The sequence below is a fragment of the Gopherus flavomarginatus genome, chromosome 1 (assembly GCF_025201925.1).
Source record: "Gopherus flavomarginatus isolate rGopFla2 chromosome 1, rGopFla2.mat.asm, whole genome shotgun sequence".
In the NCBI taxonomy this organism is placed as follows: domain Eukaryota; kingdom Metazoa; phylum Chordata; order Testudines; family Testudinidae; genus Gopherus; species Gopherus flavomarginatus.
Window position 1 is genome coordinate 329,078,562 of NC_066617.1, and position 14,435 is coordinate 329,092,996.

A 14,435-nucleotide genomic window follows, 5' to 3' on the forward strand; every position below is an offset into this window, starting at 1 on the left:
ATGAGGGCTCTGGCTGGGGATGAGGGGTTCATGATGCGGGGGGATGAGAGCTGTGGCTGGGGATGAGGATTAGGGTGCAGGGGGATGAGGGCTCTGGCTGGGGCAGAGGATTAGGGTGCAGGGGGATGAGGGCTCTGGTTGGGGATGAGGATTAGGGTGCAGGGGGATGAGGGCTCTGGCTGGGGATGAGGATTAGGGTGCAGGGGGATGAGGGCTCTGTCTGGGGATGAGGATTAGGGTGCAGGGGGATGAGGGCTCTGTCTGGGGATGAGGATTAGGGTGCAGGGGAATGAGGGCTCTGGCTGGGGCAGAGGATTAGGGTGCAGGGGGATGAGGGTTCTGGCTGGGGCAGAGGATTAGGGTGCAGGGGGATGAGGGCTCTGTCGGGGGCTGAGGATTAGGGTGCAGGGGGATGAGGGCTCTGGCTGGGGCAGAGGATCAGGGTGCAGAGGGATGAGGGCTCTGGCTGGGGATGAGGGGTTTGGGGTGTTGGAAGAGCTCAGGGCTAGGGCAGGGTAAGGGCAGTCTGTCTTGCTGTTAGTGGATGGCAGGCGCTAGGACCCTGGGGCAGCAGACAGCAGTTCTGCCGGGAGCCTTTCTCTGGCAGCACGAGCAGGCAGGGATGCCGCGGAGAGGGGACGCAGGGGGAGGGGTGGAAGATGGAGGCTGGGACCCGCTCCAGGCAGGGACGCAGCATGGCGGGGCAGTGGGGGGAGACCCGCAGGGGCCGGGGCTGGGCCAGATCCAGGCAGGGCCGGGGGAGAGACCGAGCTCCAAATATTGCTGCAGCCCGAGTACTACAAACATATCTAACCTGCCGCCCATGGATCCAGACTAACACGGCCACCCCTCTGATACTTGACAGTATATGGTGTAACTATCATATGCAATGTAGCAGTTCACACCTAAGTGTGCAAACAAAAATGTGAAGAAGACAAGTATCTCTGCCTCATTGTCAGTTGTATTCTGATTTGCAAAACACCCTTTGTATTAGTGTCTGCATTATTATATTATAATTTTAGTTTTGGTAAAAAACTGAAAAGGGTTGAAGAATTGGAAAGGTTTCAGAAAAGAGCTACAAGAATGAGTCAAGGTCTGGAAACGCAATCTATGTAGTTTATCCAAGAGACGGTTAAGAGGTGACTTGGTCACGGTCTACAAGTACCTACATCAGGTAGAAATTTCTGATAATAGATGGGTTGTTTAGTCTTGCTGTAAAAGGCATAATGAGATTCAATTGTTGGAAGCTGAAGCTAGACAATTTGGATTAGGCATAAGGTGCCAATTCTTAACAGAGAGGTTGGGCCAACTTACTAGGAACATGGCGGATTCTCATCCAGGGTAGAAATCGAATATATTATATATCGTAATATATTCAAGAGATATGCTGCAAAGAAAGCTTTGAAAGGGGTCACTGGTGCCAGTTTACATGAAATGAGATTGTACTGTAGGAGTGGGTGTCTCCTAAGGGAGGCAGTGTGGTGCAGTGGAATGGGTACAGGAGTGGGAGAGACTTAGGAGAGCTGGGTTTTAGTCCTGGCTTTGCCACTGACCTCCTGGGTGACCTTCGGCAAGTAACTTGATCTCTCTGTGCCTCTGTTGGGAAGATGCGGCTTTTAGCTGTGGCAGGCAGCCCATTTAGGGGAAGTAAAACTTTGATTTCAAATCAAGAATGTCAAACCTGGCCAGTTTTATGAAAGTTGTGCCAATCGCACATGCTGTATGAGTCTGCACTGCTGACCCTAGCTAATGAAATAGAGCAAAAGAAGAAAGTGATTGTAACTTAGCAGTGTCTTCTAAATAACTGTAAATGAATTGTTTTGTTTCTGCATTGTATTCTCTGCATCAAATGACATTGTAGTGTACACTGTCAATGAACCAGGAAATCAAATTAAAACACAATCTGATTAACATTCTTAATATTATGCCATTTGAGTAGTAATAGGAAAGTAACACAGAGAAGCTTCTGTATTTTATATTAATTTAAAGGTGAGACATAGCAATGTGTATTTTCTTGGGTAATGATGCATGTGTGTGTCTCTAGTTAACACAAAACAGAGATACATTTACCCAGTAATGTATACCCAAGAAATTGCAATTTTGAAATTAATATTTGATATTTAAATTGCAACTAAAAATACAATAAAAATGATATGTCCTAGCACTGTGGAAAATATGTCATAACAAAGGAGTAAGAGAAAAGAGAAGATGATCTAAGGGCCTCATTCTGCTGTCACCCTGGTGTAAATCAGAAGTAAATGTTTAATTGATGTTTCACTAGTGTAAATGAGGCCTGTGTCTGTATGTTTTTCCTGAAGATATCTGAGATTTCTTATTCGTTTTTTGTATTGCACTGTTGCCAGCCACACAAATTCAAAAATCATGAAGGCCCAAAAAGACATGAGATAATTAAATTGTATTAAATAATAATTATGGGTATTTTTAGTTTGCGTTCTGATTTTTGAGCCTCTAGGGTGCACTTGTTATGTTTTCAAGCTTTTCTCTAGCCATGGGAGCTAGAAACTTAGTTTTTTAAAGAAACCCGAGATTCTCACCTAAATACCTAAAGCTGGGGCTTTACGAAAACCATAGGTATCATGAGACTCGCGACAAAATCGTGAGACTTGATAATACTAGTATTATTGTTCTACTTTCTAGCCTTCTCCTCCTCCTCCTGTTCAGAACCCATCTCCCTGCAGTGACCATGATGTGACTGTCAGTTTTTCATATGAGAATCACCTGTAGGTGGGCCAATTATAACATTACTTCTTAAACACAAGAACTAGATGGGGGCATGCTCCATGCTTCCTATATAGCTTTATAAATGGAAAACAAAATCCACAGCAGTGAGGAAAGGAGGCATTGGGGATAAAGAAAAGAGATTGGGGTGGGGGGAGAAATCCTACTGGTTTTAGCCTGCTGTAAGGTTTTTTAGTAGTAATTGGCAAAATTAAAAGAAAAAAAATAGCAGAGAAAAATCTTACATATACTTTTCCCTACAGCTCTCCTGCTCTCTCGGATGTGTGGATACATCGGGGGGGAGGGAATGTTAACATGGCTTAGGGTGTGTCTGCACTTCTACACAGTGACACACCGGTCAGTACTCCTTAGGCTATTGTCTATACTTTGAGCTGGAGGGATAAATTCCAGCTCAAGGAGACATACTTTATGCTAGCTTTGATTGAACTAGTGTGCTAAAAATAGAGTATAGCCACAGCAGTGCAAGTGGCAACAGGGGCTAGCCATCCAAAAGAAGTGCCTAGCATCTTGGGCAGCTATGTAGGTAGGATAGCTAACTCCTCGTGCCACCCCAGCAACACTCTATATTTAATGTGCTAGTTCTGTCACAACTAGCGTGGGTATGTCTCCTTGAGCTGGAATTTACCCCTCCAGATCAAAGAGTAGACAATACCCTAAGTAGCACTGACTGGTGTGTCTCTGTGTAAAAGCCACCAGCCAGCCAGAGGTCATTCTCTTAACCCGAGTCATTTTAGAATGAGAACTCTTACGCTACTGAAAAAGTTTCACTTATTTGTTTCAGACTCGGAAATACTCTGGTGCACCATGTCTCCATTGATTTCATTGGAGTAACTTTTGATTTACATAGGTGTAAGGAGGAGGAAAATCAGGTTCTCTGCCTCAAATTGTTTATCACTTTATTACTAACCCTAGCCAGTGAGGCTACAGGTACGTTTTCTGGTTACACATCTGTTTGAGAGGGGAGCTAGTAAATCTGCCCATCAGACCTGTCAGCCCTGAAGCTACTAAATCTGTCCATCATGGAACTAACTACAGTAACAATAGAAAAAAATCCTAAATATAGTCCTGTTTGAGAGCTGATTTGTAATGTGACTATGGCTAGTACTGTTTGTATTCCAGTGTGCACTGGTATGATGTTCCACAGGGGTAGCCAGAGTTGTGTGGCACTTCATCTGCCCTTAACATAAATCAGCCTTATCTGTGCTTGCTGTGAATCAGCTCCCTAAATCCACCAACCTCTAGCAACACAAGCACTACCTTCCAGGCCCTCACAGGCTTCACTCCCTCTGGGCATGTTAGTGACAGGCCCACATCAACCCCTGAGCCCTCTCCGAGCGTTCCTTTGTGCACTGAACACTCACAAAAATGCCAGATCTGCTGTCCCTAAAGAACAGTACACATACTAGCTTGTAAGATTCAGCTCAGGACCAGCAGCACTTTGCTTAACACCACAGCACTGAGATATATTTATAGTGAAAACAACAATATTTATTTTCAAACACTAGAAATTCAGAAGATATTGAGTAAGACATTGGAAACAAATGTTTACATGTAATACAAAATCAGAACATGCTTGCTAGAGAATAAATTTAACTAACAGCTTACCTCCTGTCTAAAGAAGTTTCTTACACAAAGTCCTCTTCAGTGTTTTCAACCAAGGTTGCCTGAGAGCCTGTTTTCATAAATGTAAACAAGCTGTCTGTTTACTTCTTAGGTGCAGGATAATGGGGTGTCTCCTTTATCTTCTAGAAATACCCCTAAAGTTCATTGTCTGTACCATAGACCAAATAACACCCCCCATGGCTTTTTTCTCCTGTTGACATCACATCTCTTCATTAAAATTTGACTTCATATGTAAATGGGCGTCCATTGTGTTAGCTTACAATGCTTGATTTACATTCTGACAGATAAACATTTCATACTTCCTGTCTGGAGGAAAACATGCTTTTCACCTTTGCTGTGTCTAATATCTTGTTACAGACTTAAAAACATATTTTATATGTACACACACATAACTCCTTACATAGTAGCTTTACATACATTTCACAAGGATATTAATGATCACTGTGACACCGGCTTTCCTTTGAGACCTCACATGACATTCTTTGGCGAATCAGAATGTGCATACCGGAATCAGGATATTGTTGTAACCACCCCCTTCCGAGCAAGCATTAAAGGCAAACCTTTCAGTACACATTTCTGAACAGAAATTGTTTCATCTTCATGCTACAGAATTTTCAGTCTTACTGCAGTGTGTTCTAGTGGCTGCATTGATTGCAGATATTCAGTTTCTAAAGGAAGAAGACCTTTCAGAGAAGGTTTACAGAAATGTGTAGATTGATCAGTTGCTTGTTGAGGGGTTTGTGAAGCTATGTTGTTCCACTTATTTGTGACTGATTTTTCAATTTAGGGACCTGATCCTGCTTCCACTGAAGTCAGCCCTAAAGTGTTAACTGGAAGCCTATGGAAATCTATAGCAACGATGTCCAAGCTGTAGCCTGGCCATCACTTGAGGCCTTCAGGGGCAACTGTGTAATGGAAAAAAAAATGTGTATTTAATTATGAACTGAGACTGTGTTCTCTAAGCCATGCCCTGAGATTGTAAATCTGTGTCTGACTCACTCTGTTGCTATGAAAGGGAAGTATGGTGCACTGCTTCTCCTCAGTCCCAGGAGTAGCTCTAGAGTGAGCTTCAGCTGGGAGCACGCCTAGCAGCGTCTGTCCTTGCTATCCACATCCACCTCTGTGGCCACCTGATGAATCACATAGGAAGGAGGAGAGAATAGCCTTGGCTGCTCCAGTTCCTGCTTCCCTTCCAGGCTAGGGAGCCCCAAGGAGAGCAAGATACATCTGGCTCCCTCTGAGCCTAGGGAAGGAATAAGCTGAGAATATCTCTCCTCCCCTACAGACATATCAGGAAGCCTGGATGAGAGGAAAAGCTGAGAACTCCCCATCAGTTATGATGCCCTGATTCTCTGCTCCAGCACAAGTTAAAGCAGTACTGGAGCAAAGGGCAGAAAATCTGCCACTGAGTCTTGACTGTGGCCCCTTTCCCTTTTTGAAGTAATGTGTTTGACCCTCAAACTGAAAAGATTGGACATTGTAGCATGGTTCTGGTGGTTTAACATGTCTTTTTCAAAAAATTAATTGGCTGGCTGTGGTTGAAGACAAAAACTGACTGTAATATTATTCTCTTATTTGTGTTAGCCCCAATTCTTACCTTTACCACTCACTGCGAATAGCTGAGATAGGTGTTGGGGAACTCCAGGTGAGCTGGAGAAATAAGTGGAAACCCAAAGGAGCTGCTGTGCCCAACAGTCTTGCTCTCCTCTCACCTGTGGTGGACTGGGCAGGATTTGAGTTTTAAGACCAACAACTCCTCTCATTGAAGTCAATAGCAAAACTTCTACTGTCTCCCGTGGGACCAGGATTTGCCCCTTAGGGCAGATATTGAATTCTTGGTCAGTCAGGAGTTCAGAATTCTTGAAAATCTGAGAGAGAGTATCCTTTTATTCTTTTGAGGGAGATGGGAGAATTAAATCACACTGTTATCCCATTTTCTGATTCCTTTGTGTCCTGCACCCACACTCCTCTTTTTGTACCTTTTCTCCCAGTCTGATGTGCTTAGAACCCCGTCTCTGACCTAGCCCACCAGGCCTTCACTGTCTCCTCCTTTAATTCCCTTCACAAAATTCATCTCTTCCAAAAGGCCTATAAACCTCAGATCTCCCCTCTTAATTCCCCACCTCCCATGGAAGTGTTAACAAAGAGACAACTGAAAAAAATAAACACCAAATTAAATTGAAAAAGGTAATAAAAAAATCAAAGGACTCAGAAGATGCGTGTTAAACCTCACCACTCAATCACATGGCTTTTCATTGCCTCCGATGCTCTTCCTTTGTACATCATCCGCTGGGACGGAAAGCTCTTTAGAGTGCAGAAACAGTGAGTCTGACTCCCGTGCTTACATCAATGTAAACAGAGAGTGGGTCCACTGAAGCAAATGCTTTGGAATAAGTTAATAAATTAATTGGTAATATGTCACCAGGACCAGATGGTATTCATCCCAAAGTTCTGAAGGAACTCAAATATGAAATTGCAAACCCACTAACTGCGATATGTAACTTATCACTTAAATCAGCCTCTTTACCAGATGACTGGAGGATAGTAATACAATGCCCATTTTTAAAAAAGGCTCCAAAGATGACGCTGGCAATTACAAGTCGAAAAGCATAACATCAGTAGCAGGCAAACTGGTTGAAACTGAATTAAAGAACAGAATTATCAGACACATAAATGAACACAATTTTCTGGGAAAGAATCAACAACGCTTTTGTAAAGAGAAATCAGTCTTCATCAATCTTTTAGTATTTTCTGAGGGGTTCAACAAACGTGGACAAGATCAACAAACAAATGGCTCTAGTGTACTTGGACTTTCATAAAGCCTTTGACAACATCCCACATCAAAGGCTCTTAAGCCAAGTAAACAGTTAGGGATTAAAAGGAAAGATTCCTTATGTATCAGTAACTGGTTAAAAAATAGGAAACAGAGGTGGGAATAAATGATCAGTTTTCACAGTGGAGACAGAGAAACAACGGGGTCCCCCAAGGATCTGTACTGGGACCAGTGCTGTTCAACATGTTCATAAATCATCTGGAAAATGGGGTAAACAGTGAGGTTGCGAAATTTGCAGATGATCCAAATTACTCAAAATAGTAAAATCCAAAGCTAACTGCAAAGACTTACAAAGGGATCTCACAAAATTGGGTGACTGGACAACAAAATGGCAGATGAAATTCAATGTTTGATAAATACAAAGTAATGCCCATTGGAAAACATAATTCCTACTATACATACAAAATGATAGGATCTAAATTAGCTGTTACCACTCAACAAAGAGATTTTAGAGTCATCGTGGATTTCTCTGAAAACATCTGCTCAGTGTGCAGCAGCAGTTAAAGAAGCTAACGGAATGTTAGGAATCATTAGGAAAGGGATAAACAATGAGACAGAAAATACCATAATGCTACTATATACATCCATTGAACTCCCTCACCTTGAATTCTGTGTGCAGTTTTGGACACCCCATCTCAAAAAAGATATATTAAAATTGAAAAAAGTGCAGAGAAGGGCAGCAAAAGTGATTAGGGGTATGGAACTTCCATATGGGAGGAGGTTCATCTTAGAAAAAGATGACTAAGAGTGAATATGATAGAAGTCTATAAAATCTTGAACAGGTTGGAGCAATTGAATAAGTGTTTTTTACCCCTTCACATAACACAAGAACCAGTGGTCACCTAATGAAATTAGTAGGCAGCAGGTTTAAAACAAACAAAAGGAGGTACTTCTTCTTCAAGTAGTGTCCCTGTGGGTGCTCTCATGCCCTTGATTTAAAGGACCGGCTTAACAAAGCCCTGGCTGGGATGATTTAGTTGGGGATGGTCCTGCTTTGAGTAGGGGGTGGACTAGATGACCTCCTGAGGTCTCTTCCAACCCTAATCTATGATTCTATGATTACAGTATCCCATACTTTGACAAAGACCCTTGCCCAAGTCAGGGATGTTGGAATCAGTCCTGGTACCACCCCTCCCTGGATTTGCCTCCGCAGTGGCCATACTAGGATCCTTGGGCAGCATATTGGCAGCAATTTGCCAGATCTTCAGTTCCACTGCACCACGAAAGTAGAGTCACACAGTCACCTCCACCAAACCCTCGACATAAGGAGGCCTTTGAAGAACAGGAGGCTAGGGCAGACAAGGAGTCTATCCCTCAAACCCCTATTTTGTCTTCGTCTCTGGATGAGGTAGTCATTCTTCCACCTCCATCGATGGCTGATGATTTTTATCCGTTCCAGGACCTTTTGAAGAGGGTGGTGGACTCCACCCAGTTGCCTCTTGAGGAGGTTAATACTCATATCACAATCTCCTGCACACTGTGCAATCATCACCCACCCAGATTGCACTACCCATTAGTGAAGTGCTACTGGGTCCAGAAAAGACTGTGTGGCAAGCTCCTGCCATCCTACCTCCAACTTGTAAAAGGGCAGATAAGAAATGTTGTGTTCCTTCCAGGAACTCAAAATTTTGTTTTTCCACCCCTCCATTCATGATTGTCCCTAACGACAGACAGACAAATAGAGGGGAACAACAATAGGTGATGTGTATATACAAGTCAACTTGATTCACTGTAAACAGAATTGCAGAAATGGGTATTTAAGGGTATGTCTACACTGCAATAAAAAAAGCCATGAGCCCGAATCAGCTGACCAGCTCCAGCTAGGGCTTTGGGTCTCTTATTGCAATGTAGATGTAACCCGAGAGGAACAAATGTGGACAAGGAAGGGGTCTTACAGACAGGTTCATAGAGGTTGTACCAAGCTGAGGCGACTGTGTGGCTTGCAGGCAATTGTGTGAGAGGCTGACAAGTAGGATCAGTGTCAAAGTGAGGGGGGCAGAGGAATTGAATAATTCAATTGTCATTGCACATTTTATTTATTCACAATGAACAAATAAAGAGCACAATCACAAGCAAAAGCATTTAGTTTGAGATTCTTGGGAACATACAGAAAATTCACCTTAATTTAAATTATAAGGTTGATGACTTAATGACTTAATCATAACTTAATCATAACCAATGTCATGGGCATCGTGGGCCCTTCCTTCAGAGAGGCTAGCCTCCCAGCCCTACCCCTTTCGCAGGAGCTCCCCCACGCCCACGGCTAGAGCCCTAAATCATCCTCCTCGTTCCCTCCCAGAGAAGCCTTGGGGCGGTTGGAACCCTGAGCCCCCTGCCGCTGGAGGAGTCATGGGCCGGTCCCAGCCACACCGGCCAGTCAGCCCAAGCCCCTCTCCCCCACCACTGGAGGCGCTCCAGGTTGGTCCCAGCTGCACTGGCCTGAGTTGCCCCAGCCCCAGGCCGCCCCGAGCTGTGCCGGCTGCCCTGAGCCCCCAGCTGTGCCAGCGCACCTCCCTTCCCTGACCCCCAGCCTCCCAGTGGAAGGACACTGAGCTTTTTATATGCGCCATGCAAGTTCCAGGGAGGTGGAGGAGGCAGTATCTGTTACTCAGCTTCCCATGTTCTTCAATAATCCCCCTGGAGTCCAGGGAGATTACTGATGAACCCAGGAAGCTGAATAGCAGATACCACCTTCTCAGCTGCCCCAGAACCTGAATAGCGCATATGTCATAACCTTAGTCCCAGATTTGGACCTTAGCGTCCAAAATATGGGGTTTAGCATGAAAACCTCCAAGCTTAGTTACCAGCTTGGACCTGGTACTTGCTGCCACCACCCAAAAAATTAGAGTGTTTTGGGGCACTCTGGTCCCCCTGAAAAACCTTCCCTGGGGACCCCAAGACCCAAATCTCTTGAGTCTCACAACAAAGGGAAATAATCCTTTTTCCCTTCCCCCCTCCAGGTGCTCCTGGAGAGACACAGACACAAGCTCTGTGAAACTACACAGAGTGACTCCCCCTCTCTGTTCCCAGTCCTGAAAACCAAAAGCACTTTCCTATTCCCCCAGAGGGAATGCAAAATCAGGCTAGCAAATCCAACACACAGATCTCCCCCTGAATTCTTCCTCCCACCAATTCCCTGGTGAGTACAGACTCAATTTCCCTGAAATAAAGAAAAACTCCAACAGGTCTTAAAAGAAAGCTTTATATAAAAAGAAAGAAAAATACATACAAATGGTCTCTCTGTATTAAGGTGACACAATACAGGGTCAATTGCTTAAAAGAATATTGAATAAACAGCCTTATTCAAAAAGAATACAAATCAAAGCACTCCAGCACTTATATTCATGCAAATACCAAAGAAAAGAAACCATATAACTTACTATCTGATCTCTTTGTCCTTACACTTAGAAACAGAAGATTAGAAAGCAGAACTACTTCTCCAAAGCTCAGAGAAAGCAGGCAGACAGACAAAGACTCAGACACAAACTTCCCTCCACCCAGAGTTGAAAAAATCCGGTTTCCTGATTGGTCCTCTGGTCAGGTGCTTCAGGTGAAAGAGACATTAACCCTTAGCTATCTATTTATGACAGCATAATAGTAAGTAAAAAGTAAAAACCTGCAATCTGGCATCCCGTGGCAGTGGCTGTGAAGCCTTCCCTGGCCTATTATACCTGCTGCCTATGATAACCATTAATTAAATTGACAAGACTGTAAAATAATTATATTTAAATTTCTATTTAATTTGTTCTCAGACTGTTCTGTATGTTAAGAATACTTCACCAAGGCAAAATTCAACAGTGAAGGCAAAAGACACAACATAAAATATCAAAAGCACAAATATTAGGAAATGTATATGAGTCCTCATCCTGCAATGCTTGCACTAGGTCCTACTTGTATGAGTACTCCATCTGAGGTCACTGGGAATATTCAGGTAAGTAAGGAATACTAGTATGTGCAAGAATGGCAGAAACATGCAAGGACTGAAGGAGCAAACCCAAGGCAAAGAGACAAGGTAATTAGGAAGGTATTTTGCCAGTACTTTTTGTTTGTTTGTTTTTGTTACATTTCAGCCTTTTGGTTTATAATAGGCTATAGAGATTTCCCCTCCTTAGATAAGCATCACACATCAAAACTAGCCATATGGTGCAAGCATTTCTAATCTGAAAGCAGGAATGAGAGATCACAAATAAACTAGAACTGATTCTCAGACTGGAATATGTTTACTTCCTGTTCTATTGGGTGGCAAAGTATCCATAAAAGCCATAAGTGCTTTAGCACTCAGTATATTTTAATCTCTGTTACAGTTCTGTCTCTCCAGAAATAGGGGACCAGATGAGGGATATGAAATATCGGGACATAGAGGGGCGCCGGAAAAATAGGAAAAATTGGTGGGAGCTGTGCACCCACCGGCAGCTCTCCACCCCGCCCCCCACTGCACCAGCTAACCTCCGCCTCCCCTGAGCGGGATGCCACATCCTGCTCCCCCCTCCCATCATACAGCTGATTCACGCAAGCCTGGGAGGAAGAGGGGAGGAGGAGGAATGTGGTGTACTTGGGGAAGAGGCGGGGCCAGGGTGAGGATTTGGGGAGGGATCCAATGGGGCAGGGAGGGGGCGGAGTCGGGGCGGGGCTGGGGCTGAGTTGGGGGCACGAGCCCCCTCCACCTGTGCTCCAGAGTGCAAAATATTAGGACAATTCGCAACCCAACCAAACATCGGTCAGGATGCGGGACAAACAAGTAAATATTGGGACAGTCCCGATAAAATCGGGACATCTGGTCACCCTACTCCAGAAATAGTGTGGAGGATTTATCATCCAACAACTGATGGATGAATTCAGGAATGCCTACCTAAAACCAGTGCTAATAAGGGACAAGTTGTTGCTAACTATGGTTGCACTGTTGATATGGCCACCTATAAACAAATCAAATAATGAGAGACCAAGGAGTACTCCAGGTGTTACAGGAAGTTCCACTAGCTGTTTTCCCTCCAGAATCAGAATCAATACTGCATTCAAAAAAGAACTAGATAAGTTCATAGAGTCTATTAGTCAGAATGGGCAGAGATGGTGTCCCTAGCCTCTGTTTGCCAGAAGCTGGAAATAGGTGACAGGGATGGATCACTTGATGATTACCTGTTCTGCGCATTCCCTCTGAAGCACTTGGCATTGGCCGCTGTTGAAAGAGAGGATACTGGGCTAGATGGACCATTGGTCCATAGATAGATCCAGTATGGCTGTTCTTATGTTCTCAGTCATGATCCAATGCCTCTGCATGGTTTGAGGACTGTTTTTTCTACTGAAGTGTAAAATTAAGGTCCTGACCACCAAGTGTAACTAAAAATCCTACAGTACTTATCACAGGCCCAAATTCCAGAGTCTATATTCTTTTTACACTCCATGCATACCTAAATTCACTCTCTACATCTACCTAAATTCCCCTGATGTTTCAGATACACACAATGTTCTTCTTCACTTCTTCCTGAAATTTTTGAGCAGTGGTGTGGCATAGTTAAATCAAATATGCCTGCATTTCAGTGGTGGGCCTGCTCTTCCATTTGTGTGAGTCTGTGTATATACACACCAGGATCCTACTCTGATAGGTACCATTGGATGCCGTAGAGATGTAAATAAATAAGAGGAGTGTGTGTGTGTATGTATGTGTGTATGTGGGTATTTTGCATAGAATACAAGATAATGTGGGAAGAAGGTTTATAAGATTAAGTATGGAATGGGAACATCATTCACGAATACTGCGAGAACAAATGAGTTTTTCAGCTCCTCCCAAAGAAGTTCTGTTAAAACCCTTACACCACACCTCACCATCACATATCCTATATATGTCACATTTATAGAAAAACACATTTAGTTAAATATTTTTATAGCAATTGTTTTTTGTATCCCTTCAACCTGTAGTGAGGTCTCCTAGTTACCATTAGCCTAAATGTACAAAGTTCAGAAGGGAGACAAAAAAACTCTAAATATTACCTAAAATAGATTGTCTATAAATAGCACTGCCATAACTTTAAGTAAATTTATCTTGGAGCCTTCCAGAGCTAGATGTGAGTGCTGGACCCCATTGGAATTCTGGAAATAACTCTGTCCAAACTATAATGCTTTTGTTGCTAATCCTGCAAGGATGTGAGATATTAGAAGGTATGAAAAACTTGTCATGGGGACGGGTGTGAATCTGGCCTATCCTGGGTCTCAGGTAGGAGACATTTTGGAAGGATATTCCATATTTAAGTGGGAGAAGGCTGAAACATTTCTGTGGCCAACTGATGAATTTTTTAAATGACAGCTATTTGAAGCTGCTCAGAGATCTGGAATGTTCAAATGAGTCCTGAAGGATTAGGTGGCAAAGGGCAAGAAAGATGGTCAATGGTTTACATCATATGGCTCTACGCATGTGGATATATACCTGTGTGGTTAGGTGGATTCACAGATTTATATCAATAGTGGACTTAGCAATAAGGTTTGATTTGTGTGTGTACTTCTGAAACATTTTGACATCCTTTGGAATGAGAGGGATGATACCAATGTAAAGTATCGTTACCATTTATTTATTATAGGCCTGATCCAAATCCCAGTGAAGTCAATGAGATTATTTTCATTGACTTCTATAGGCTTTGGATCAGGCCCTTTGTGCCTATTTAATAATGTTGTCACCTATTTATTCTTTTCAAACAACCACCTACTCACTATGACATGGAGCTGATCCATCCTTTAATTATTTCTGTTTCTTCATAGGCAGGAATGGTGCTGAGATGTGGATACTTCTGGCTTGGTTTATTTCTGGTGCCCACTGCGTGCCTTGTTAAAGATGTGGCATGGAGAGCGTAAGTTTAAAGGATACAACAATAATTATATTTGTTGTAGAAGTCATTCTTCATCTATTGTTTATTCAGTTCCATTTCTTTCAATCATACAACTACTAACACTTTATCAAAATGCTAAATTATAGTGACATTCATGCAAGAATATTTATAGAATCTAACTCAAAAGCTGTGTGAGTTCATCATCTGTAATAACACAAGCAATATAAATGGATTAATAGCCAAGATATCTATGAAGTACTTTCCAAGGATACATTGTGCTCAATAAAGTTCTTTCTTGTTGTGATTATTTGCATTGTATACTTCTAACAGGCCAATTGCTTTAGGCCCCAAAGGTGTCCTGTCTGCATTAAAGGAGGCCAAAACTTTATTCATTTTGGCTAGTT

The 14,435-nt window shown here is 43.0% G+C and overlaps 1 protein-coding gene across 3 annotated transcripts in view; it reads left to right on the forward strand.

Moving 5' to 3' along the window:
* The window catches only part of ATP8A2 (ATPase phospholipid transporting 8A2), a 657,063-nt gene that overhangs the window by 600,460 nt on the left and 42,168 nt on the right, over positions 1-14,435 (forward strand). For all 3 annotated transcript variants that reach the window (XM_050937153.1, XM_050937152.1, XM_050937151.1), the window contains exon 34: positions 13,964-14,052. In XM_050937153.1, the coding sequence (XP_050793110.1) occupies positions 13,964-14,052 (89 nt within the window). The remainder of the gene's footprint in view (positions 1-13,963; positions 14,053-14,435) is intronic.